Source organism: Toxotes jaculatrix, chromosome 12, assembly GCF_017976425.1.
Source record: "Toxotes jaculatrix isolate fToxJac2 chromosome 12, fToxJac2.pri, whole genome shotgun sequence".
Taxonomy (NCBI): Eukaryota; Metazoa; Chordata; class Actinopteri; family Toxotidae; genus Toxotes; species Toxotes jaculatrix.
In genome coordinates this window covers 11,607,087-11,633,349 of record NC_054405.1, presented here as the reverse complement: position 1 = coordinate 11,633,349, position 26,263 = coordinate 11,607,087, and the positions used below count along the sequence as shown (strand labels likewise).

Sequence of the window (26,263 nt, the reverse complement as noted above, 5' to 3'; positions counted from 1 at the left end):
TGGATAAAGCCAATAAATCCCCAAATCAAATTAAAGGTAATGCTGTTAAACCACTATACAGTGATCATAAATCTGATTTCCATTGCTGCCCCTCTCATAGTTCACTCAAAATAGTAAACGCTGTTCCTTTTCTCTCAAAACAATCAGTCTGGTGAATTGACTCCAACTCAGCCGGCTTTCCCTGCTACGCAATAACAATCAGACATATGCATTTCTCCCGTAGTTGCTTGGCACAGACTGAGACGTTGCCACACTTGGCAGCATGTGTCCTCTGGAGGGTGGTTGGTATGGATATGGTCTAAAAAAAAGACATGTTTCAGTAAGGAGGATGTGCATCAGTTTTCCTAGACCTAGTAGATTAATATCAAACAGTTACTCACATTTTTTCATTTGGTGTTTTGACTTTGCAAGCACACAACAGGCATGAACCTCCGCATAATGCAAGTGTGGCTGAAGACCAGCCGATGTACAGGCCCTCCCCAATCTCGTACCTGTGATGCAAGAACATTTTTTTTTTTTTTTAAGTGTTCATTTAATCATTGAATCCACAGTAAACAACAGCATCACTCTGTGCCATTCAGCTGTTGTTCCACTTCTTTCAACTCAATGAGATATTGATGACGTTTGTATTGACTTACTTGGTCCCTGGGTAAAACTGGTCAAAGAACTGTTGTGTGATGTTGGCTGCATACCAAGACACAGCAATCATGGTGGAAAGCCCTACAAAACACAAAACATTGTTTACTTTAGTCAAGTGGGACATTATCCAGTGCAAATAATGCACATAGTTACAAGCTAAGATATGATGAAATGAATAATAATAAAACTTTTTCTGGGTTTGTATAGATGATTTAGACTGATAAAGAGAAAAGCCATTGTAGGAGTGACACTGAATATCTTAATCCTGAAGTCAGCTGAGGTCTGAGGGGCTGTTCATGAGGCTAAAACTATCTTTTGCAAGCTTTTGACTATTATTAATGAGGCCGAATGATATGAGGAATAGGTACCAGCTAGTGACTACATAAATCAGCTTGTTGCAATGTTAAGTCGCTAATCCTGTGTAACCACTCTACTCGTTCTTTTCTGGAAGGTATCTTAATGGAAAACGATTACTATGTAAATAAGATTAAAAAAACATGGTAATACAATTTAAACATGTCTCAAATTAAATTACAATAAGTTGTAAGAGTAATTTTAATAAACTGACATTGTGTTTTCTACAATTCTACAGGCAACATAGCTACAGTATATGCTATAGGCTGTAATGTAGGTCTTGATGACAGTCTGTTTTTGCCTTTTGTTTTATGTTGGTCTGCATAACTTTTTCGATTTTACGTAGTGTGAGCTATTCTGACAATCCCACGGCCTTTGGTAAAGGCAGGCTTTTGTGCATCAGCAGGTTTGTTAGAGTAGGGATAACCTTTTGAACTGGTGAACCATTTTCTGATAGCTTGTCTTCAGTACACAGAGTTTGGATTATCAGACATGTTTACCTCTCTGGGTGTTTCAATTCAATTTATCATGTGACAAAATTCCTTTTTTTTTTTTTTTTTTGGTTACATGGCCATTACATCCATCCTAACATCTTTACCCTGTAGTAAAAAGAACACTCCTCCGATTGCAGCAATCCTCCCCTTCAGGACGTAGTTTTCTCCTCCTATTTTTGAGCACTGCATTCCCACGAGAGTTGCCACAAGCCCAAATGTCCCAAACACAATGGCAGCAATCATCAGTGCCCGGGAGGCCTGAATGTACCCTGTGTGTGGACATGAAAAAAATACAATAATGCACCTTGCTTAAAATAATGTGTTCCCTTAAAACATTTTCAATGCAAGCATTTCATATCTCCCTGTTGTATGTACCTCAGTAGTTTTAGGATTCTCACTTACCTAAAGGTGAGCAAACAGGTTTGATTCCTCACTCATGTATCAACCCTATCAGTCTCTCATCTTATCACAACAGGGGTATACATATCTGCACAGAAACTAGAGAGTATATTTCTGCCTTTGATAAGATGAGGGCTGGACATCTGATGGTGGTTCTTTTTGAGTACTAATCAAAATGACTATGTGATATAGAAAAGTCTGCCACTTGACTATAACTGACACCAAGAAGGTGTTTAGACTTTCATATCTGTTGTATCACTGAAAAATGTTCGTGGTAAATATTTACGCGTGTGTGTGTGTGTGTGTGTGTATGTGTGTGTGTGTGTGCGTGTGTGTGTGTGTGTGTGCGTGTGTGCGTGTGTGTGTGTATATATATATATATGTTTAAATTGATACCTATAGGTAAACTGAGAAACATACTGTAACAAATTTAAATCAATACTAGTTCTACAAGATCAGTTTAAAGTTTTTTTTTTATTATTTTATGAGTTCATCTATTTATTTGGCTTCACTTGTACTTATCCTCTCTCATCTTATCATGTCTTACGTTATATTACCCCTATCTACTACTGATTATAGCAAGTACAATAGTAGGTTCCTTAAAGGTTTTTGAAAGTACTATAAGGTCATGTTTAAGAAAACAATAGAATAGACAGTTCTCCTTTGTTGGCCTGGATCCAGTGAGTCCTTGAAGATCAAACGGTTTTATTGTCCATTACACGGTTACTCCTTTACACACAGGAGATGAACTATGATTTGGTTTTTGCTTTTTTTTATTTAAGTGCTTCGTTACAAAAGGGATTATCCCCACACAACTTTTATACTAAGTTGCTCAAAGAGTAAAGTCTTTCTTGTTTGCTACAGTCTTCAAAATCTCATTCCTTGTCTGGGTGGATTAGTATTTAAGCCTGATAAGTAGTCATCAGTACTAATAAAACACCTGTCGTGTTGGCCACATACCATTAAGAGCGAGCAAAGATGGAAAATCCCGGCAGTTGTGAACTCCTGTAGAGTCAGTTGCACAGGACATCCATAGGTTTTCATAGATGGTTGATGTGGTAATAACGTTACCGTCCACAGTGGAGACCTTCCAGTATCGATTTGGAAGGGCGACCCCAACCATCAGCCAGCCCAGAAAGCCCAGAAAGAAGGCAAAAGCTTCCACTATCGCATTCATATTTCCTTGTTTCTTCTGTCCAACCCGTGTAGAGTTATCCAGAGAGAGAAACACTTTATACAAACGTTGACTCTCAGAGCTGTCTTCCAGCACAAACGTGTGGTTTTGTTGGCCCCACAGTCTCTGTGTGCCGGACCAATTCCCGCAACCCCCAAGCTAAGATGCTACAGAAAACTGCAAATCAATCATTAATTACAAATAGCCCACTTGTGATTTCCCCTATTATGCTCAACTCTATTGAAACTTTTCAAAGGCTCCAAATGTTTACCCAACCTAAAGGACAACAGAGAGGTGAAGTCCAACCTTCAAACCTGCTTACTAGGGTTTATAGACTCAAAGCTATTTGTCACCTTTTGTCCTTTGCTTTTGAGCACTGTGGCAGTAATATCAAACCGTTATTGATGGGATTCGAGTCCCGTTTTGGCTTCTCACTTCACCCTCTGTCTGAGGCATGATGGGAAAGCTGAAGGCTCTGAGGGGTGAGGGTGCATCACTACATGCTGACCTGCAGATGACCAGGTTTGCTGCCCAAGAGATAAACCTGTTGAGTTGTTCATTTATCAGGCCTCTATTACCACGGCCACAAAGCACCACTGCAGCCTTTTGGTCATACTGACAAAAAAAATGTTTGACCTAAAACTTTGCTTTAGTCCACATGGTTTAGACCTCAAAAATAAATAAATCTTTTGATTTAACAGCTTTAAGTCTACCCAGTGTCAAATTTATGGACATTTATAAAGGCATACAGTAGTTTGTAGTGGTGTATTACTGTATACAGTAATACTGTATTACAGTATAGATTTAGGTGTACAGTCCAAACAAGAACGACATACCACTCCATAAGCAACAGCTTGACTTAACCACTTATTAAATACATTATGAAATTACCATGTGTAAAATGACAGGGTTTAACCTATGTCCAACATGCATTACATTAAATACAATGGATATCATTATTCATACGGAGGAAAAAGAAGCACCTGTACAATCTAATGATGATCTTATAGCGCTATAATAATATCTGCAATGTTTCTCAGTTTTTTTGATTTAGTTTGTTCTTGGGTTTTTTTGTTTTTTCATTTTTTTGTATAATGAGACTTTGTCCACCTAAAAATATACTGTAATCTACAACAATCTATGTCATTAGAATAAATGTTCCTAAAATAGACTCAACTCCTTTTTTTGCAGCCTCAACAAAAGTAAATATTACAAGTTTCACAAACTTTACAGAGCTATTGTACTGGATCGCACAGCTTTCTGCACTTTGTCAAACCCATGTAGATCACAGCACAGCACTAATGTTGCATGTTATATGTATTGATATGGCATAGGTATTTATTTATTTATTGTTTTATTTTGTTTTGTTAAGAATGGTCTATCTGATGGGCTTTCTGATAGTCTGGACTCTAAGAAGAAACGTACGTGCCTCACTCACTCAAAGAATAGAAAGCTGCATTTCTCAGTATGACATTACAGATTATAAAATGCAAACTCAGCTATTGCACACAGCTGAATCAACAGAGAAAACTGTAAACTCAAATGCCTACAGAATAATGTGAAAAATATTCACATAAGCCCAAGCAATTTGTTAATATTTACCACTAACAGTTACATTTTCATTGTTTTAACAGCAGACACAAATTAAGTGACCACAAATTCACCATTATACAGTTACTACTTCTACTTTTACTTACCTGGCAGAGCAAAAAGGGATGGAAAGTCACGACAGTTATAGATCCCCGTTGAATCACTAGCACAAGACATCCATAGGTTTTCATAGATTGTGGAGGTTGTAATGACGCTGCCTTCTGTGGTGGATTCTTTCCAATACTGATCTTGCAGTGATATGAAAATCATTATCCAGGCAACAAAACCCAGAAAAAGTGCTATAACCTCGATGATCTCTTTCATCTTGAAAGTAGTTTTCTATTAATAATTAGCAAAATGTGATAGATATTGCCTCTGTGAGGAGCTCTATTCGCAGCTTCTGTATCTGATATACATTTTGGGAGTGAGAGAACTGACTCAGGATTTTTTTTCTCATGCACTCAAACCTGGACTAATTTGAACATTGATTTGTTGGCTGTAGCTACATTATAAGTCTTCTATTCCCGCCCAAAATTGATGACATTTCACGTGCCTGGCACGTTACCATAGAAATCTATGTATACAATGAGCTTTTTCCTCTCTTTTGATTGGCAGTGGAGCAAGAGATACTCTCACAGCTTTAAATTCATGAGACAAAGTTTAAAAGACTGGAGTCATTTGGCGCTGATTGCAGGAGACAGGAGACATAACAATTCACTGTTTTGTTCTGTAGTATAGTTTTAAGAAGCCTTACAGGAGCACTGTGATATTAATTGCAAAAGGTATTACAACTATATGAAAGATGAAATTAGTCAGTCATAGAAAGGATTAATGATGTGCTGAATAATTAGGAATCATCTTATGAAGTGATGTTCATGCTGTGCAGTAGGTTTGCTCTGTGTGTATCATTCCTCTTTTTTTGGTTGCTCATATCATCTTATCTTCCTGCCTGTAAACCCCTTTTGAGGAATTGGTAGCTTGTGATTTTAGGGAGGTGATTTCAAGTTCGCTAAGCAAACACTTGTGGGGAAACACTGAATAGAGGGCAGAGCAGTCACTGAAAGCTCGGTAAAAAGTGGTTGGTGGGTGATTTATTGAAGGCAGAAAGTGTCTATTTTAGTACTGGTTAAGCATTAACGAGTCTGCAACGGGACAAAAGATGCGTTGAAAGTCTTGTTCTTTGTAAATACATTTTTTGCACTGGAGCATATAGATTTAACAATGATGTCTGTTCTTTTGAAATGTGTTTACACAGTACAGTGCTGTCAACTAAAGGAGGCTGGCCAAAGGCCAGGTTGTTCAAACACACCCTTATAATTAATTGGTGGTCTCTATATAATAAAGCAACTTAAGTGTGTAAAAGTGCAAGATTTAGAAGTATTGATGTTTATACAGTACAATTTTATATTCAGTGCTTACACTGTATATTCAGTTTTTATATTCAGTTTAAAATATGTTTATCCTTTGTTTGAGTCAAGCAATTCTCTGTTTAGGAGAAACTTCAATCTCAAAATTTACAGTCTGTATCTTATCAAATGTGAATTCTCTTTTGCCGACCGGTAATCAGAGGCACGGTTCAAAGTACTGTCATATACTTACAGTATTGAACAGACACTCAGGCTTTAACTCCCAATCTTTTGTCTGTTAATATTTTATTTCCTTGCCCTTCCCTCAGTCAGTTGGAATATTTATTCAGTTGTGTCCGTATTGACCTCCCTGCTTAAAGGGAAAGTTCACTTAAAACAAATCTGAAGTGGCTTTTCGGTTTTCATCCTCTGACACTGGCTGTGGCCAGATGTCATCACTGGCATTAAGACCCATTAGAAACTGAAGTTAGACACATCAACTATTTAGCCAAGAGAAAATGCATGTTTTTATTGTGACTGTAATGATTTTCAACCTTTCATTCATTTCTAAACACCAAGTTAGTTTATAACTAGATTCTAAAGCAGACTAGTTGCAGCTGACTGTTCAGAGGAGAGATGCTAAACTGCTTTAAAGAATTATTATAATTTCATAAAACATTTTAAACAGTTAATATATGTAAATATTTACTACAGTCTCACAAAGGGGTTTGATCTTGAAAAACTTACTTTCTGTCCCATTTGACTGAAAAATGTATTATTGTTATTGTTATTGTTATTATTAGGGTTAATCTGCCTTAATTAGTAAACTTGGGATTGGTGAACACTCAAGTTTCAAAGAAAAGTCAAGTAAAAGCATAAATGTTACATTGATTTAAAAAGCAGTGATGTGATTCACCATATTTCCATGATGTTACATAATATTTGCAACAATACCTGCAGTCAGGTACAAAACGATAATAATGAGTTAATGAAGCAGTCTTTGGTTGTCCATTAAGATGACTTTAATAAATTAAGATATTATGTAATTGAACAGACCTTTGTGCAGCTCTCCACGAAACTAAATTTGGATTATGATTCATGTGTGGGTTTAGTAATGTGCTCTCTCAGTAAAAGCTGTCATGTGATGTTTGTGTAACTTTGAACAGTCCGTATTTGTGTACCGTATGTGATAGAGTTTCGGTGAAGTCAGCTTTAATACCTGGTCTTATAAATCAGTGTGATCGATACCTGAGATTACAGCTCTCTGTGTCTCCTTCTCCGTCTCTCTCTCTTAACCACGCACACACATACACAGAGCAGCTTGAAAAATCATTTATTTGTATAGTGGACCATTATGTAGTTGCTGGACTTGTGAAATGCAACATTTAATAATTTTTGGCCATGCTAGCGGCATTGTTTCTGTGGATGACAGTGTTGGTCTGTCTGTGAAATATATCAAAAACGATTAATGGGTTTCCTATGAAATTTTGTACAGACATTCATGGTCCTCTGAGGATGAATCCCAATGGCTATGGTGCTCTTGCTTGCAACAGCTATTGGATGGTTTGTCATTAAATTTCACAGAGATATCCATGTCTGGCTTTATGATCAAATACCTGCAAAATCATCAGCCTCAGTTGTACCTTGGGTTTAGTGCTAGTCAGCAAATATTTTAGCTTTTTAACATGCAAACAACGATGGTAAATATCATACCTGCCAAACGTCCACAAGTTAGCATTATGAACATGTTACTGTGCCAACATTGGCCTCAGAGAGCTGCTAGCAAGGCTATAGACGTTAGTCTATATATATATATATATATATATATATATATATATATATATATATATATATATATATATATATATATATATATATATATATAAGATATAGACGTTAGTAGATGTTAGTCTTGTTAAAAACGTTTTATTTTCAAAAATATATTGTTATGTAAATTCTCCATCAAAAACCAAACGCTGGCTATTTGGCTCTGCTTAGACATTTCAAAGCAATTCTCTAACTCTCATGTTACTACAGAGTAAAACATGAGGTCAAAATTAGTTTGGATTTTAATCCAGTTTCTCCATTGAAAAAAGTTGCTGTCCTCACATCTATAGGTTAACGTTTGATGTCACAGACAATAGGAATGTGATGATAGATGTCCAACATCTACATTACTCTAATGTACTGACCATCTAGTCAGTTTTATATGTGATATTATAAAGAAAAATGTTGTATTATCATTGTTGGATTTGTAGTCTAGTTTATGCAAAAGTTATGGTCTCAAATTCACAAAATACAGAAAAAAAAATTGTTAATAGTAACAAATTCAAACCCAGTGCCATAGTGAAGAGTCTTAATTGATACACAGAAAGTCATTTTTAGTGTACTTTTTAAATCTCACTAAATTTCACAGATGTTCCACTCGAGTTGCCCCCTCTTTTATAAAATTGAAGGTGTACCTCAACATGTCCTCCAGCCTCCAGCCTATCCTCTAAAACGATCCACAGGAGCGTTTCCATAATTAGCGCCCCTACTGGCGGCAGGAGAAATGCCAAAGTTAAACTGTTAATAATCATTGTTGAAAAATAAATGGCTAACCCTTTTATGATGTGACAGTGCTATGATAAAGGTTTGGTTAGTGTCACTACATAACAACGTCAGCTGACTTCCTCTTTTCTCTTTCTATTCCTTTTGCCTGCCATATTTACTATGACCAATAAAGGATATTGTTACTTGAATGTTAACATATCATTCTGGCAGACTTGCTGAAAGGACTGATGATGTGTCACACAACAGCTAGATGTCACTTAACAATAAAACATAGCACTGGGCCGTGATAAGTTGTTTGCACAGACGACCAGTGGGATTGTTTATGGTTTTCATGAGATGACAGTTTCATGTATCTGTAGTGGCATTCGGGGAAATCTCATTTCATGAAAAGCATTTTAACCTAAGCGTTGTTTGCAGAAAACTCATATACTAATAAAGAGATTTAGAAACAATAAAACGATTGCACAAAATACAATGATTAAGCCACTAGATATGTGTAAGATCCTTGTTGTCATTTTCAGGTTTGATAAGCACTGACATTTGACACATTTTCATGTTTAAGCAATCTTTCTTCATCTTTAAACAATGTAAAAATTTCACAACTTTTACTTTAAAAAGTACTGTGGCCTACGACCAGTGCCTACATTTTTTTATACATATAAAAATATACTTGTTTATTTTTTTATAATAATATTTTAAGGAGAAAATTACATTTACTTGAATAGTTTTTTAGATTAATTGCAGTTAATATTTACAGAGATGTCAGGTGTTCATGCGTCACACTGAATGTGATAGAAAGTCCACTATCATTGTCTTATACTGGATTAAACTGATAAATGAATCAGAAAATCTGATTCTAAGAAAATAACCTGTGAAATAGAGGATTTTGTTTTAACAAAAAGGAAAGAAAGGGAAAAAAAAGAAGTAGGTAGTCATTGGCTGGACATCATTAACAGTTTTCCATGTACTTCCTTTTTTGGAAACTTCACCGCATCATGTTCTTGTTTGACTCTTATCAAAGCAAGTTATAGATTAATAATTGATGTAAACAGATAAATAGGTCTAATTTAGATCAGTACCTGTTTTTTAAGAGCTGGATACAAGAAAATATGTAAAACTCAATACAAACAGGGACAATTCAAATGCACATCATGCTTCGCAAGATTTTATTAATTGCTTTTAACTCGTCTGTCTACAATGTTTGCCATAATAATAACTTAAAGATTATTTGTCGTATAGGCAATAAAGAAACTAAGTAATTACTTAACATTACAGTGACAATACAATGGCTTTACATAGGTCAAAATAATTTATGTTAAATAAATATTGCATGAGGTTTCTATACAAAATATTTCTTATTCAATATGTCTGCAATTACTCAACAAATATAATAAAATATACTTTGAGATTACAGCAGTCATTATTTCTGAAACTATAATCTATATTTACAGTGTCACATAATACTGTATTTAAACTGTACTATTTCATTATCCTGCCACTTTTACAGTAACACTGTGTGTATATACATATGTATGGTGTTATTTATCAATTAGTGACTAATTGTACATAAAATTATATAATTATATAATACAGATCAGGAGTCAGTGCCATCAAATCAGCACATACTAAATTTGTCTAATTTCAGTACATGTTCTTCCCTCAGCTGTCTTGTCACCTGTTGCTCTAACTCAAAGCAGCACACATCCCCCGCCTTTGGCTTCCACGTAGTTTGGGTCGAGGTCATTGGGCAGCTTGCCACCCTCTCCCCAGACATTCAGCTCTCCAAACACACCTGTCTCAATCATTTCCTCCTGCCAGGGTATTGGGATGTTGCCAGAGGCGAAGTCATTGTAAAATTCAGTGTCCTTGTTGTCCAGGACCACACCTTTGATTGTGCTGAAGGCGCCCACATCGTCAATATCTTTAGCATAGACCATCTTAGGATCAGGGACAAATGGTGGAGGTAGAATGCCTTTAGATGAAACACAGAGGAGAGATAGAAATTAGAATGTGGTGTATAGGGAATATTTTTTATTTTTGCATTTTGCCCCCTTTTTGTCCCATCCATATCTGGAGTCTTTTTTGGGGCTTGGAATTCCCTCTTTTGTCTGGCTCAACCAGTGGGACTTGACAGATGAACTCAATAATAAGAGGCATGTGTTTACATTAATACATTTTTGCTTATGGATGGTTTTGTAGGCGTCGCCCACCTGCTTCCAGACGGCCCCAGTTAATCTCTTTGAAGAAGGGCTGATTCTTGAGCTCTGTGCAATCGTTATTTTTGAACCCGAGACGTTTCTCTGGGTCCTTCTCCATCAAGCCTTCACAGATATCCTTGCACTCTTTGCTGAAGTTAGGTGTATACGAAACTGGATCGTTAAGGATTCTGCGAGTCACCTCGTCATTCTCAACCTGTGGAAAGATACAGTTTGTAAATATGATTTTTGTGACAGAAAATTGGAAATTGGCAATGACCTGCAGTAAAGAGGAGAATTGCATATATTTTACCCATGAATGTCATCTGATTCTGTTCTATGTGTTTAGTACCTTCTCTCCTCGCACTCTAAAGGGTCCTTTGGCAGCAATCATCTCATACAGGGTGACTCCCAGAGTAAAATAGTCCACTGTGTAGTCATACTCCTTCTTCTGGAGCAGCTCTGGAGCCATGAAGCCTATATTCAAACACATGATCAACATGGTGGTGCAGATCTTTTTTTTTCACAATGACACTGACCTGGCATTTCCTCTGTACTAAATATTGGATTTGTTCACTTACCTGGAGTTCCAGCGTATCCTTTAGTTTTGTCTTGCCCTGGTGGAAGTTCAACAGCCAGGCCCAAATCTGACAGGCGGACGTGTCCTAAGTGGCAAGGCTTTGGTTACAACAGTGGCATATGGGTAATGATAGACTACTGACTATTATGAACAAAGCTGTTTGCTCTAAGCTAACTTAGTTACAGGCTAACATGAGTGCAAAATGGTTGAGGACAAATAGTGATGGCTTGGGGCAGAGACAGTGACTTGGGGCTATAATATGTCCATGCTGATACATAAAATGCAGGACAGGAGATGGCTCACCTGCATCATCCAGCAGGACATTCTCTGGTTTCAGGTCTCTGTAGATGATCCTGTGCTGATGAAGGTGCTCCAGTCCACAGACGATCTGAGCTGTATAGAAACGTGCTCTCTTCTCATCGAAACCAGGATTTTTTTCATCCACATTATACATGTGAAACCTGTGAGAGTGGGGAGGAGAGTGTTATTGTACTTTCTGAAGCCTCTGTGAAATCAAGAAAGATAGAGGAGGCAAGAGAAGCTGCTCAAGACTCATCAAGTTGCTATAAGTTCACTTATGACTCACCTGAGAGTCTAGTCTTTATATAAGCTGTGAGGTTTATCTACCCTAGGCTGATTGGTGGAGATGAGAAAGCTGCAACTCTATTCCCATGCTGTTAACCACAGAAACCAGTATGCAGCATGTGTTTTAAAGGCATAGTGTTTAGGTCAGTCTACAGAATATCACTGTGATTGTGTATGTGGTGTTTAAACAGAGCACCTGAGGTCTCCGCCATTCATGATGGTCATAACTAGGCAGAGGTCTGTCTTGGTCTGGAAAGCGTAGGCCAGTGTCACGATGAAGCGACTGTGAACTTTCGCAAGGATGCGCTTCTCCACAATTGCTCCCTAAACAGAAGTAATCATCAAAACATGATTAGTCCAACAAAGACCAGGGATGTATGATGTCCGAAATAAAAGCTGTGTTGTCCAGCCACACTGGTATTTTGGATATATCTAGCCCTTTTTCACATCAGACATTTTGGCATGTCAAGGTAGAAAAGGCACAGCAGCACTTCATTTGGTTGCCTTTGGGCAAAATTGGAGCTTGGGTGTACAGTTCTAAGGGCCTGGCATTTTGAATGCTGGCTTTCTGGCATGGCTTCATCAAGGAGCCTCAGTCTGCAGGATTTCCTTCCTGTAAGACACCTCAGCAGGTGATTTCAGCAGATGAGTTCTTCCCCTCTACTTGAAGGTGCAAAATCTTAAATAATTCTGCATATAACTACATAGATGGATCCTACGAATCTGGCTGGGAAAGGTTACTGCCAGTGACTCTTTAGTTTTTAATTGTTCTTGAGGCAAGGCCCATGAGGCTTTACTAGTTTTTATACCTCAACAATGAAATTGATGCTATGTTGCAGTGCTTCTCCAATGCCAGTCAACAAAATTAAAAGTTTACTATCCACTGATGCTTTTAAAAACAGTGGGTTTCAGTTCACTAGTGTACTGAACTACTGTATTGCCTAGTTCTGAGGTCTTTTTCACAAGCCTCTTTGCATCAAGCCATTGTGCTAAAAATTAAATCTCTGCAGTCAGTGGGGCATATTTTCTCACAGTTTTTCCCTTATTTCCTGCTCCGAGTCATTATGAAGTTGCAGGTAGAATGAGCTCACTTTCTTTTGTTTAACACTATGAATGGCCACAGGTGGGACATTAGACACTATGTCAGTACTTTACCTCGTAGCCTTTGCGTTTCTTCAACCTCTTTTTCTCCAGCTTCTTGTTGGCATACATTTTGCCTGTTGCCTTTGCCTGGCAAGCATACACTTCCCCAAAACCCCCTTTACCCAAGACCCTGAAGTCCATGAACCACTCTTCATCAACAGGCTGGCTCTCCAACCATTTGAACTGAACATAACGCAGGAAGTACATGCTGTTCTTGAAGCCATTAATGGCCTCCTTCTCCAGGTGTTTGAGTAGCTGCTGCTCACTCTCTTTAAACACGTCACTACGGACGTTCTTGAAGTTTTCCTTAACCCAAGTAACGGCCTTCTCTTCCAGGAAGCTGCAAAAATTCTTTGAAGCTGACTCACAGTACTTATTGACTATTTTCTGGGCCTTCTGCACCCTGTCCTTCTCTTGACATATGTTGTAGTCTTGGATGTCTTTCCACAGCTCTCCAGCGTTCTTATGGGTTGCGTCGCTCTCCAGAAACTGTTGGAACAGGCGCTTGCCGATGGGTTGTTTGACACACATGCTATCAAAGCTTGTGTCTACAGTTGCCTTCATGTGCTCGCAATCTCTGATGTGTGGGAGTTTCAGCCTGGCACGGATCTTCTTGTCACGCATGGCGGCTGCTGCAGCTCCGTCCACACTGCCACGGGCAGACACATAGGCAGAGTTTGCCACCACCGTCTCCAAACCACCAATGTCCATGGCTTCAACTTTATCTGTGGCACACACAAAACTGAGAAAATCAATGAGAGTGAGAGAAAAATTTTGCACTCTGCAGTTGATTATATGTGTATATATGTATATGATTATATTGTAACCATAGTATGTCGTCATATTTACTACTTCCAATTTCCATTTCAATATTAAATGGGCCACAAATCTGCTTAATCAACTGCAAAACATCAGGACACAAACCCGCATAACATTCACTGTTCAGTCTATGTATTGGTTTTTGTTCTGATGAACTGATAAAATTCTTAATGGATTTTTTAAGGAGCCTCTTTTGTTGTTATGACCAGTGGGATAGTGTTGTCATTTTTAATACAAAAAATCTTTTTTGGGTGCATTTTGATAAAATCTGTCAGATTTTTCTTTCACTGTCTCTCACAGTTAAAACCTTATATAATCATTAAAACACATTAGATTATTCTTTGTACAAAATACCATGGAATGAGAGAGGCTGATGCTGATTATTTTTTTTCTCTTGTGATCATTATTAAGTCATTAGATTAAGTCACCAGAAATCAATATTGGATGGATTCCATGGGTCATTTTGTTTTCTCATGTATTTTGCCAGTATATTAATTTGCCTCTGGTGTGTACAGAGCATGTCTCTGTGTACTTACTGATTGAGAGAGTGATAATGGTTGCAGAATAACTTTTTCCAGATGCTAGATAGACAATAATGTTGTGATGTGCTGCACCCTACTGTTCAAAAGACAAAAGTAACTGTCTCTCACTGAAGGGGGCTTTTTGTTTCACATGCTACGACCAAGGCATGAACTTTAGCTTGCATGCACTTGCATGTACACACACTCCTGTGAAGTAAGAGATTCTGGGGAGCTGCAAGTCCAGGAAGGAGAGAATTAACTGAAACTGGTCTTTCCAAGGTCTTCTCACTTCCCCAGCCTGGTTCCTCTCTGTCTCTCCCATTCAGCAGATTACCTCCCTGATGTTAGCAAACTACAAGTGGTTCACTTCCCATTCTGAAATATAGTGTAGACACAATGAAAACATACAGTCTGAGAAATTCTCTGCAACTTTCATGTTGGATTTCATTTCATGTTGCTGAACACTGGTGAAAAAAGTCACTTATAGAAAGAATCTTGTGCTTATTAATCCTGAAGGACTGAAGCCAAGGTATGGAAGAATTACATTGTTTTTTTGTTTTTTTTTTAAAAAAAAAGCTAACCTCTGCAAATAAACTTTATTTTCTCTACTAGAACATCTCCATATCATATCATATCATACTGTATGTATCTTGTGCAGATTCCAGAATGTGTCAAAAAACATATCTCCATTCATCAAAATGGGACAGGATGTAAAGTGTGTTAAATCGTTCTGGGTGTGTATTTCATGTGTATAAGCTGCTCTGTCTTGACCTGGAACATATAGTACTGAAAGTGATACTGTTGACTGCATAGGTGCTTTCCTGAACTTCATAATCCAATTAACACTGACTGTTGATATCAGAGATTTACATTTAAATGTGTTCAAACAGGTGGAACACTCATTAAGTTTGAAGATGTTTGGATAAAGTAAGTGGACGTGAGATGCATTCAAAATTTTATGGCAAATTCACAAAACGCCACCAAACTTTGGCGAGCCACAGAGGCCACGCCCTGTAACTTAGAGAAAATCCTTGAGTAACTTTTGATCACCATGGTCTTGAGGTGAGGTCCACCAAATATGAAGTTGATCGGGCGAAATCCCTAGCACGAGTTTGTCCGCATACCAGTGGTGTAATTCACCCAAATCGCCAACTTTTTGGTGCATCTCGGTATGATCAATGTGTGTACCGAGACCTTTTGGTGCGTCTTAGTATGATCAATGAATGTACCAATTTTCGTGCACCTATGACAAACTAAGCCCAATGGGAGGGGGGTTTTGAAATTTTAAAAGGGGCGCTGCAGAACCATTTAGCCCCCCCCCCGTTTACAATGACCACAAAAATTTTCGCTAGACCTGATGAGTGTGCAAATTTTGGTGAGTTTTCATTTACATTATTCAAAGTAAAGTTTTCTTTCCTACATTACAACAGCATTTCCATGAATGCCATATCTCATTCTACCTAGATATGTTGATAATACAATATTTAAGAAGAGATGTTGAAATATAGGTTTTGCTTTACCTTTACATAACTTCAAAAAGCAAAAGGCACTGGTTATGGTCAGTGGTCAGTGACCTCAAAATGTCATAAAAAAACGTCATAGTATAGTAAGGCGTAAAAATCAGCCAAAAAAAGTCAAAAAATTTGTTGACCTCAAAATGTCATAAAAAACGTCATAGTATAGTAAGGCGTCAAAATCGGCCAAAAAAAGTCAAAATTTTTTTTGATCTCAAAATGTCATAAAAAACATCATAGTATAGTAAGGCGTCAAAATCGGCCAAAAAAAGTCAAAATTTTTTTGGACCTCAAAATATCATAAAAAAAGTCCAAAATTTTTTTGACCTCAAAATGTCATAAAAAACGTCATAGTATAGTAAGGCATCAAAATCGGCCAAAAAAAGTCAAAAAAATTTTTGACCTCAAAATGTCATAAAAAACGTCATAGTATAGTAAGGCGTCAAAATCGGACAAAAAAAGTCAAAAAAATTTTTGACCTCAAAATGTCATAAAAAACGTCATAGTATAGTAAGGCGTCAAAATCGGCCAAAAAAAGTCAAAATTTTTTTGGACCTCAAAATGTCATAAAAAACGTCATAGTATAGTATGGCGTTTTTTTCAGCCAAAAAAAGTCAAGAAATTTTTTGACCTCAAAATGTCATAAAAAACGTCATAGTATAGTATGGCGTTTTTTTCGGCCAAAAAAAGTCAAAAATTTTTTTGACCTCAAAATGTCATAAAAAACGTCATAGTATAGTATGGCATTTTTTTCGGCCAAAAAAAGTCAAAAATTTTTTGGACCTCAAAATGTCATAAAAAACGTCATAGTATAGTAAGGCGTCAAAATCGGCCAAAAAAAGTCAACATTTTTTTTTACCTCAAAATGTCATAAAAAACGTCATAGTATAGTATGGCGTTTTTTTTTCGGCCAAAAAAAGTAAAAAAATTTTTTGACCTCAAAATGTCATAAAAAACATCATAGTATAGTATGGCGTTTTTTTCGGCCAAAAAAAGTCAAAATTTTTTTGGACCTCAAAATGTCATAAAAAACGTCATAGTATAGTAAGGCATCAAAATCGGCCAAAAAAAGTCAAAATTTTTTTGGACCTCAAAATGTCATAAAAAACGTCATAGTATAGTATGGCGTTTTTTTCGGCCAAAAAAAGTCAAAAAAATTTTTGACCTCAAAATGTCATAAAAAATGTCATAGTATAGTATGCCGTTTTTTTCGGCCAAAAAAAGTCAAAAAAATTTTTGACCTCAAAATGTCATAAAAAACGTCATAGTATAGTATGCCGTTTTTTTCGGCCAAAAAAAGTCAAAAAATGTTTTGACCTCAAAATGTCATAAAAAACGTCATAGTATAGTATGGCGTTTTTTTCGGCCAAAAAAAGTCCAAATTTTTTTGGACCTCAAAATGTCATAAAAAACGTCATAGTATAGTAAGGCGTCAAAATCGGCCAAAAAAATCAAAATTTTTTTGGACCTCAAAATGTCATAAAAAACGTCATAGTATAGTATGGCGTTTTTTTCGGCCAAAAAAAGTCAAAAAATTTTTTGGACCTCAAAATGTCATAAAAAACGTCATAGTATAGTATGGCGTTTTTTTCGGCCAAAAAAAGTCCAAAATTTTTTTGACCTCAAAATGTCATAAAAAACGTCATAGTATAGTATGGCGTTTTTTTCGGCCAAAAAAAGTCAAAAAAATTTTTGACCTCAAAATGTCATAAAAAATGTCATAGTATAGTATGCCGTTTTTTTCGGCCAAAAAAAGTCAAAAAATTTTTTGACCTCAAAATGTCATAAAAAACGTCATAGTATAGTATGCCGTTTTTTTCGGCCAAAAAAAGTCAAAAAATGTTTTGACCTCAAAATGTCATAAAAAACGTCATAGTATAGTATGGCGTTTTTTTCGGCCAAAAAAAGTCCAAGTTTTTTTGGACCTCAAAATGTCATAAAAAACGTCATAGTATAGTAAGGCGTCAAAATCGGCCAAAAAAATCAAAATTTTTTTGGACCTCAAAATGTCATAAAAAACGTCATAGTATAGTATGGCGTTTTTTTCGGCCAAAAAAAGTCAAAAATTTTTTTGACCTCAAAATGTCATAAAAAACGTCATAGTATAGTAAGGCGTCAAAATCGGCCAAAAAAAATCGGCCAAAAAAATGTCCAATTTTTTTGGACCTCAAAATGTCATAAAAAACGTCATAGTATAGTATGGCGTTTTTTTCGGCCAAAAAAAGTCAAAAAATTTTTTGACCTCAAAATGTCATAAAAAACGTCATAGTATAGTATGGCGTTTTTTTCGGCCAAAAAAAGTCCAAAATTTTTTTGGACCTCAAAATGTCATAAAAAAACGTCATAGTATAGTAACGCGTCAAAATCGGCCAAAAAAAGTCAAAATTTTTTTGGACCTCAAAATGTCATAAAAAACGTCATAGTATAGTATGGCGTTTTTTTCGGCCAAAAAAAGTCAAAATTTTTTTGGACCTCAAAATGTCATAAAAAACGTCATAGTATAGTATGGCGTGTTTTTCGGCCAAAAAAAGTCAAAAAAATTTTTGACCTCAAAATGTCATAAAAAACGTCATAGTATAGTATGGCGTCAAAATCGGCCAAAAAAAGTCAAAATTTTTTTGGACCTCAAAATGTCATAAAAAACGTCATAGTATAGTATGGCGTCTTTTTCAGCCAAAAAAAGTCAAGAAATTTTTTGACCTCAAAATGTCATAAAAAACGTCATAGTATAGTATGGCGTTTTTTTCGGCCAAAAAAAGTCAAAAATTTTTTTGACCTCAAAATGTCATAAAAAACGTCATAGTATAGTATGGCGTTTTTTTCGGCCAAAAAAAGTCAAAATTTTTTTGGACCTCAAAATGTCATAAAAAACGTCATAGTATAGTAAGGCGTCAAAATCGGCCAAAAAAAGTCAAAAAATTTTTTGACCTCAAAATGTCATAAAAAACGTCATAGTATAGTAAGGCGTCAAAATCGGCCAAAAAAAGTCAAAATTTTTTTGGACCTCAAAATGTCATAAAAAACGTCATAGTATAGTATGGCGTTTTTTTCGGCCAAAAAAAGTCCAAATTTTTTTGGACCTCAAAATGTCATAAAAAACGTCATAGTATAGTATGGCGTTTTTTTCGGCCAAAAAAAGTCAAAAAAATTTTTGACCTCAAAATGTCATAAAAAACGTCATAGTATAGTATGGCGTTTTTTTCGGCCAAAAAAAGTCAAAATTTTTTTGGACCTCAAAATGTCATAAAAAACGTCATAGTATAGTAAGGCGTCAAAATCGGCCAAAAAAATCAAAATTTTTTTGACCTCAAAATGTCATAAAAAACGTCATAGTATAGTATGGCGTTTTTTTCGGCCAAAAGTCAAAACATTTTTTGACCTCAAAATGTCATAAAAAACGTCATAGTATAGTATGGCGTTTTTTTCGGCCAAAAAAAGTCAAAAAATTTTTTGACCTCAAAATGTCATAAAAAACGTCATAGTATAGTATGGCGTTTTTTTCGGCCAAAAAAAGTCAAAATTTTTTTGACCTCAAAATGTCATAAAAAACGTCATAGTATAGTAAGGCGTCAAAATCGGCCAAAAAAAGTCAAAATTTTTTTGGACCTCAAAATGTCATAAAAAACGTCATAGTATAGTATGGCGTGTTTTTCGGCCAAAAAAAGTCAAAAAAATTTTTGACCTCAAAATGTCATAAAAAACGTCATAGTATAGTAAGGCGTCAAAATCGGCCAAAAAAAGTCAAAATTTTTTCGGACCTCAAAATGTCATAAAAAACGTCATAGTATAGTAAGGCGTCAAAATCGGCCAAAAAAAGTCAAAATTTTTTTGGACCTCAAAATGTCATAAAAAACGTCATAGTATAGTATGCCGTTTTTTTCGGCCAAAAAAAGTCAAAAAATTTTTTGGACCTCAAAATGTCATAAAAAACGTCATAGTATAGTATGGCGTTTTTTTCGGCCAAAAAAAGTCAAAAAATTTTTTGACCTCAAAATGTCATAAAAAACGTCATAGTATAGTATGGCGTTTTTTTCGGCCAAAAAAAGTCCAAAATTTTTTTGACCTCAAAATGTCATAAAAAACGTCATAGTACAGTAAGGCGTCAAAATCGGCCAAAAAAAGTCAAAATTTTTTTGGACCTCAAAATGTCATAAAAAACGTCATAGTATAGTATGGCGTTTTTTTTCGGCCAAAAAAAGTCAAAATTTTTTTGGACCTCAAAATGTCATAAAAAACGTCATAGTATAGTATGGCGTTTTTTTCGGCCAAAAAAAGTCAAAAAATTTTTTGACCTCAAAATGTCATAAAAAACATCATACTATAGTAAGGCGTCAAAATCGGCCAAAAAAAGTCAAAATTTTTTTGGACCTCAAAATGTCATAAAAAACGTCATAGTATAGTATGGCGTTTTTTTCGGCCAAAAAAAGTCAAAATTTTTTTGGACCTCAAAATGTCATAAAAAACATCATAGTATAGTAAGGCGTCAAAATCGGCCAAAAAAAGTCAAAATTTTTTTGGACCTCAAAATGTCATAAAAAACGTCATAGTATAGTATGGCGTTTTTTTCGGCCAAAAAAAGTCAAAATTTTTTTGGACCTCAAAATGTCATAAAAAACATCATAGTATAGTAAGGCGTCAAAATCGGCCAAAAAAAGTCAAAATTTTTTTGGACCTCAAAATGTCATAAAAAACGTCATAGTATAGTATGGCGTTTTTTTCGGCCAAAAAAAGTCAAAATTTTTTTGGACCTCAAAATGTCATAAAAAACATCATAGTATAGTAAGGCGTCAAAATCGGCCAAAAAAAGTCAAAATTTTTTTGGACCTCAAAATGTCATAAAAAACGTCATAGTATAGTATGGCGTTTTTTTCGGCCAAAAAAGTCAAAATTTTTTTGGACCTCAAAATGTCATAAAAAACGTCATAGTATAGTATGGCGTTTTTTTCGGCCAAAAAAAGTCAAAAAATTTTTTGACCTCAAAATGTCATAAAAAACATCATAGTATAGTAAGGCGTCAAAATCGGCCAAAAAAAGTCAAAATTTTTTTGGACCTCAAAATGTCATAAAAAACGTCATAGTATAGTATGCCGTTTTTTTCGGCCAAAAAAAGTCAAAATTTTTTTGGACCTCAAAATGTCATAAAAAACGTCATAGTATAGTATGCCGTTTTTTTCGGCCAAAAAAAGTCAAAAAATTTTTTGACCTCAAAATGTCATAAAAAACATCATAGTATAGTAAGGCGTCAAAATCGGCCAAAAAAAGTCAAAATTTTTTTGGACCTCAAAATGTCATAAAAAACGTCATAGTATAGTATGGCGTTTTTTTTCGGCCAAAAAAAGTCAAAATTTTTTTGGACCTCAAAATGTCATAAAAAACGTCATAGTATAGTATGGCGTTTTTTTCGGCCAAAAAAAGTCAAAATTTTTTTTGACCTCAAAATGTCATAAAAAACGTCATAGTATAGTAAGGCGTCAAAATCGGCCAAAAAAAGTCAAAATTTTTTTGGACCTCAAAATGTCATAAAAAACGTCATAGTATAGTATGGCGTTTAAAATCGGCCAAAAAATGTCAAAAAAATTTTTGACCTCAAAATGTCATAAAAAACGTCATAGTATAGTAAGGCGTCAAAATCGGCCAAAAAAAGTCAAAATTTTTTCGGACCTCAAAATGTCATAAAAAACGTCATAGTATAGTATGCCGTTTTTTTCGGCCAAAAAAAGTCAAAAAATTTTTTGGACCTCAAAATGTCATAAAAAACGTCATAGTATAGTATGGCGTTTTTTTCGGCCAAAAAAAGTCAAAATTTTTTTGGACCTCAAAATGTCATAAAAAACGTCATAGTATAGTATGGCGTTTTTTTCGGCCAAAAAAAGTCAAAAAATTTTTTGACCTCAAAATGTCATAAAAAAACGTCATAGTATAGTATGCCGTTTTTTTCGGCCAAAAAAAGTCAAAATTTTTTTGGACCTCAAAATGTCATAAAAAACGTCATAGTATAGTATGCCGTTTTTTTCGGCCAAAAAAAGTCAAAAAATTTTTGACCTCAAAATGTCATAAAAAACGTCATAGTATAGTAAGGCGTCAAAATCGGCCAAAAAAAGTCAAAATTTTTTTGGACCTCAAAATGTCATAAAAAACGTCATAGTATAGTATGGCGTTTTTTTCGGCCAAAAAAAATCAAAAAATTTTTTGGACCTCACAATGTCATAAAAAACGTCATAGTATAGTAAGGCGTCAAAATCGGCCAAAAAAAGTCAAAATTTTTTTGGACCTCAAAATGTCATAAAAAACGTCATAGTATAGTAAGGCGTCAAAATCAGCCAAAAAAAGTCAAAAATTTTTTTGGACCTCAAAATGTCATAAAAAACGTCATAGTATAGTAAGGCGTCAAAATCGGCCAAAAAAAGTCAACATTTTTTGGGACCTCAAAATGTCATAAAAAACGTCATAATATAGTATGGCGTTTTTTTCAGCCAAAAAAAGTCAAAAATTTTTTTGACCTCAAAATGTCATAAAAAACGTCATAGTATAGTATGCCGTTTTTTTCGGCCAAAAAAAGTCAAAATTTTTTTGGACCTCAAAATGTCATAAAAAACGTCATAGTATAGTATGGCGTTTTTTTCGGCCAAAAAAAGTCAAAAAATTTTTTTGACCTCAAAATGTCATAAAAAACGTCATAGTATAGTAAGGCGTCAAAATCGGCCAAAAAAAGTCAAAATTTTTTTGGACCTCAAAATGTCATAAAAAACGTCATAGTATAGTATGGCGTTTTTTTCGGCCAAAAAAAGTCAAAAAATTTTTTGACCTCAAAATGTCATAAAAAACATCATAGTATAGTAAGGCGTCAAAATCGGCCAAAAAAAGTCAAAATTTTTTTGGACCTCAAAATGTCATAAAAAACGTCATAGTATAGTATGGCGTTTTTTTCGGCCAAAAAAAGTCAAAATTTTTTTGGACCTCAAAATGTCATAAAAAACATCATAGTATAGTATGGCGTTTTTTTCGGCCAAAAAAAGTCAAAAAATTTTTTGACCTCAAAATGTCATAAAAAACGTCATAGTATAGTATGGCGTTTTTTTCGGCCAAAAAAAGTCAAAAAATTTTTTGACCTCAAAATGTCATAAAAAAACGTCATAGTATAGTATGCCGTTTTTTTCGGCCAAAAAAAGTCAAAATTTTTTTGGACCTCAAAATGTCATAAAAAACGTCATAGTATAGTAAGGCGTCAAAATCGGCCAAAAAAAGTCAACATTTTTTGGGACCTCAAAATGTCATAAAAAACGTCATAATATAGTATGGCGTTTTTTTCAGCCAAAAAAAGTCAAAAATTTTTTTGACCTCAAAATGTCATAAAAAACGTCATAGTATAGTATGCCGTTTTTTTCGGCCAAAAAAAGTCAAAATTTTTTTGGACCTCAAAATGTCATAAAAAACGTCATAGTATAGTATGGCGTTTTTTTCGGCCAAAAAAAGTCAAAAAATTTTTTGGACCTCAAAATGTCATAAAAAACGTCATAGTATAGTAAGGCGTCAAAATCGGCCAAAAAAAGTCAAAATTTTTTTGGACCTCAAAATGTCATAAAAAACGTCATAGTATAGTATGGCGTTTTTTTCGGCCAAAAAAAGTCAAAAAATTTTTTGACCTCAAAATGTCATAAAAAACATCATAGTATAGTAAGGCGTCAAAATCGGCCAAAAAAAGTCAAAATTTTTTTGGACCTCAAAATGTCATAAAAAACGTCATAGTATAGTATGGCGTTTTTTTTTCGGCCAAAAAAAGTCAAAATTTTTTTGGACCTCAAAATGTCATAAAAAACGTCATAGTATAGTATGCCGTTTTTTTCGGCCAAAAAAAGTCAAAATTTTTTTGGACCTCAAAATGTCATAAAAAACGTCATAGTATAGTATGGCGTCAAAATCGGCCAAAAAAAGTCAAAATTTTTTTGGACCTCAAAATGTCATAAAAAACGTCATAGTATAGTATGGCGTTTTTTTCGGCCAAAAAAAGTCAAAATTTTTTTGGACCTCAAAATGTCATAAAAAACGTCATAGTATAGTATGGCGTTTTTTTCGGCCAAAAAAAGTCAAAAAATTTTTTGACCTCAAAATGTCATAAAAAACATCATAGTATAGTAAGGCGTCAAAATCGGCCAAAAAAAGTCAAAATTTTTTTGGACCTCAAAATGTCATAAAAAACGTCATAGTATAGTATGGCGTTTTTTTCGGCCAAAAAAAGTCAAAATTTTTTTGGACCTCAAAATGTCATAAAAAACATCATAGTATAGTAAGGCGTCAAAATCGGCCAAAAAAAGTCAAAATTTTTTTGGACCTCAAAATGTCATAAAAAACGTCATAGTATAGTATGGCGTTTTTTTCGGCCAAAAAAAGTCAAAATTTTTTTGACCTCAAAATGTCATAAAAAACGTCATAGTATAGTATGGCGTTTTTTTCGTCATAGTATAGTATGGCGTTTTTTTCGGCCAAAAAAAGTCAAAAAAATTTTTGACCTCAAAATGTCATAAAAAACGTCATAGTATAGTATGGCGTTTTTTTCGGCCAAAAAAAGTCAAAATTTTTTTGGACCTCAAAATGTCATAAAAAACGTCATAGTATAGTATGGCGTTTAAAATCGGCCAAAAAATGTCAAAAAAATTTTTGACCTCAAAATGTCATAAAAAACGTCATAGTATAGTAAGGCGTCAAAATCGGCCAAAAAAAGTCAAAATTTTTTCGGACCTCAAAATGTCATAAAAAACGTCATAGTATAGTAAGGCGTCAAAATCGGCCAAAAAAAGTCAAAATTTTTTTGGACCTCAAAATGTCATAAAAAACGTCATAGTATAGTATGCCGTTTTTTTCGGCCAAAAAAAGTCAAAAAATTTTTTGGACCTCAAAATGTCATAAAAAACGTCATAGTATAGTATGGCGTTTTTTTCGGCCAAAAAAAGTCAAAAAATTTTTTGACCTCAAAATGTCATAAAAAACGTCATAGTATAGTATGGCGTTTTTTTCGGCCAAAAAAAGTCCAAAATTTTTTTGACCTCAAAATGTCATAAAAAACGTCATAGTACAGTAAGGCGTCAAAATCGGCCAAAAAATGTCAAAATTTTTTTGGACCTCAAAATGTCATAAAAAACGTCATAGTATAGTATGGCGTTTTTTTCGGCCAAAAAAAGTCAAAAAAATTTTTGACCTCAAAATGTCATAAAAAACGTCATAGTATAGTATGGCGTTTTTTTCGGCCAAAAAAAGTCCAAAATTTTTTTGACCTCAAAATGTCATAAAAAACGTCATAGTACAGTAAGGCGTCAAAATCGGCCAAAAAAAGTCAAAATTTTTTTGGACCTCAAAATGTCATAAAAAACGTCATAGTATAGTATGGCGTTTTTTTTCGGCCAAAAAAAGTCAAAATTTTTTTGGACCTCAAAATGTCATAAAAAACGTCATAGTATAGTATGGCGTTTTTTTCGGCCAAAAAAAGTCAAAAAATTTTTTGACCTCAAAATGTCATAAAAAACATCATACTATAGTAAGGCGTCAAAATCGGCCAAAAAAAGTCAAAATTTTTTTGGACCTCAAAATGTCATAAAAAACGTCATAGTATAGTATGGCGTTTTTTTCGGCCAAAAAAAGTCAAAATTTTTTTGGACCTCAAAATGTCATAAAAAACATCATTGTATAGTAAGGCGTCAAAATCGGCCAAAAAAAGTCAAAATTTTTTTGGACCTCAAAATGTCATAAAAAACGTCATAGTATAGTATGGCGTTTTTTTCGGCCAAAAAAAGTCAAAATTTTTTTGGACCTCAAAATGTCATAAAAAACATCATAGTATAGTAAGGCGTCAAAATCGGCCAAAAAAAGTCAAAATTTTTTTGGACCTCAAAATGTCATAAAAAACGTCATAGTATAGTATGGCGTTTTTTTCGGCCAAAAAAAGTCAAAATTTTTTTGGACCTCAAAATGTCATAAAAAACATCATAGTATAGTAAGGCGTCAAAATCGGCCAAAAAAAGTCAAAATTTTTTTGGACCTCAAAATGTCATAAAAAACGTCATAGTATAGTATGGCGTTTTTTTCGGCCAAAAAAGTCAAAATTTTTTTGGACCTCAAAATGTCATAAAAAACGTCATAGTATAGTATGGCGTTTTTTTCGGCCAAAAAAAGTCAAAAAATTTTTTGACCTCAAAGTGTCATAAAAAACATCATAGTATAGTAAGGCGTCAAAATCGGCCAAAAAAAGTCAAAATTTTTTTGGACCTCAAAATGTCATAAAAAACGTCATAGTATAGTATGCCGTTTTTTTCGGCCAAAAAAAGTCAAAATTTTTTTGGACCTCAAAATGTCATAAAAAACGTCA

The 26,263-nt window shown here is 34.7% G+C and overlaps 3 protein-coding genes across 3 annotated transcripts in view; 1 reads left to right on the top strand and 2 right to left on the bottom strand.

The window, feature by feature from the left end:
* Positions 1 to 198: 198 nt before the first annotated feature.
* Positions 199 to 3,063, bottom strand: cldn15b (claudin 15b). Its single transcript, XM_041051880.1, has 5 exons — positions 2,847 to 3,063; positions 1,592 to 1,756; positions 639 to 720; positions 381 to 491; positions 199 to 298 (listed from the first exon to the last, which is right to left on the bottom strand). Exons 1-5 carry the CDS (start codon positions 3,061 to 3,063, stop codon positions 199 to 201), a joined length of 675 nt encoding a protein of 224 aa, XP_040907814.1.
* A 7,174-nt stretch (positions 3,064 to 10,237) lies between these two features.
* On the bottom strand, positions 10,238 to 13,763 carry grk1b (G protein-coupled receptor kinase 1 b). The gene is made up of 7 exons (XM_041051464.1): positions 13,065 to 13,763; positions 12,106 to 12,233; positions 11,628 to 11,785; positions 11,326 to 11,409; positions 11,097 to 11,221; positions 10,760 to 10,961; positions 10,238 to 10,521 (listed from the first exon to the last, which is right to left on the bottom strand). Exons 1-7 carry the CDS (start codon positions 13,761 to 13,763, stop codon positions 10,238 to 10,240), a joined length of 1,680 nt encoding a protein of 559 aa, XP_040907398.1.
* Positions 13,764 to 14,831: 1,068 nt separating this feature from the next.
* slc25a35 (solute carrier family 25 member 35) overlaps positions 14,832 to 26,263 on the top strand; it is a 56,070-nt gene continuing 44,638 nt past the window's right edge. The window contains exon 1 of the mRNA XM_041052159.1: positions 14,832 to 14,921. The gene's annotated coding sequence lies outside the window, so the exon portion shown is untranslated. The remainder of the gene's footprint in view (positions 14,922 to 26,263) is intronic.

Coding starts and splice junctions, on each gene's coding strand:
- cldn15b (XM_041051880.1), bottom strand. CDS start 3,063: ATGAATGCGATAGTGGAAGCTTTTGCCTTCTTTCTGGGCTTTCTGGGC. Junction 1,757..2,846: donor ATCTTTGCTCGCTCTTAATG/GTATGTGGCCAA, acceptor GTCCACACACAG/GGTACATTCAGGCCTCCCGG. Junction 721..1,591: donor AGTGTTCTTTTTACTACAGG/GTAAAGATGTTA, acceptor TGTGTTTTGTAG/GGCTTTCCACCATGATTGCT.
- grk1b (XM_041051464.1), bottom strand. CDS start 13,763: ATGGACATTGGTGGTTTGGAGACGGTGGTGGCAAACTCTGCCTATGTG. Junction 11,410..11,627: donor TGTCCTGCTGGATGATGCAG/GTGAGCCATCTC, acceptor CTTGCCACTTAG/GACACGTCCGCCTGTCAGAT. Junction 10,522..10,759: donor CTGGGGCCGTCTGGAAGCAG/GTGGGCGACGCC, acceptor TTTCATCTAAAG/GCATTCTACCTCCACCATTT.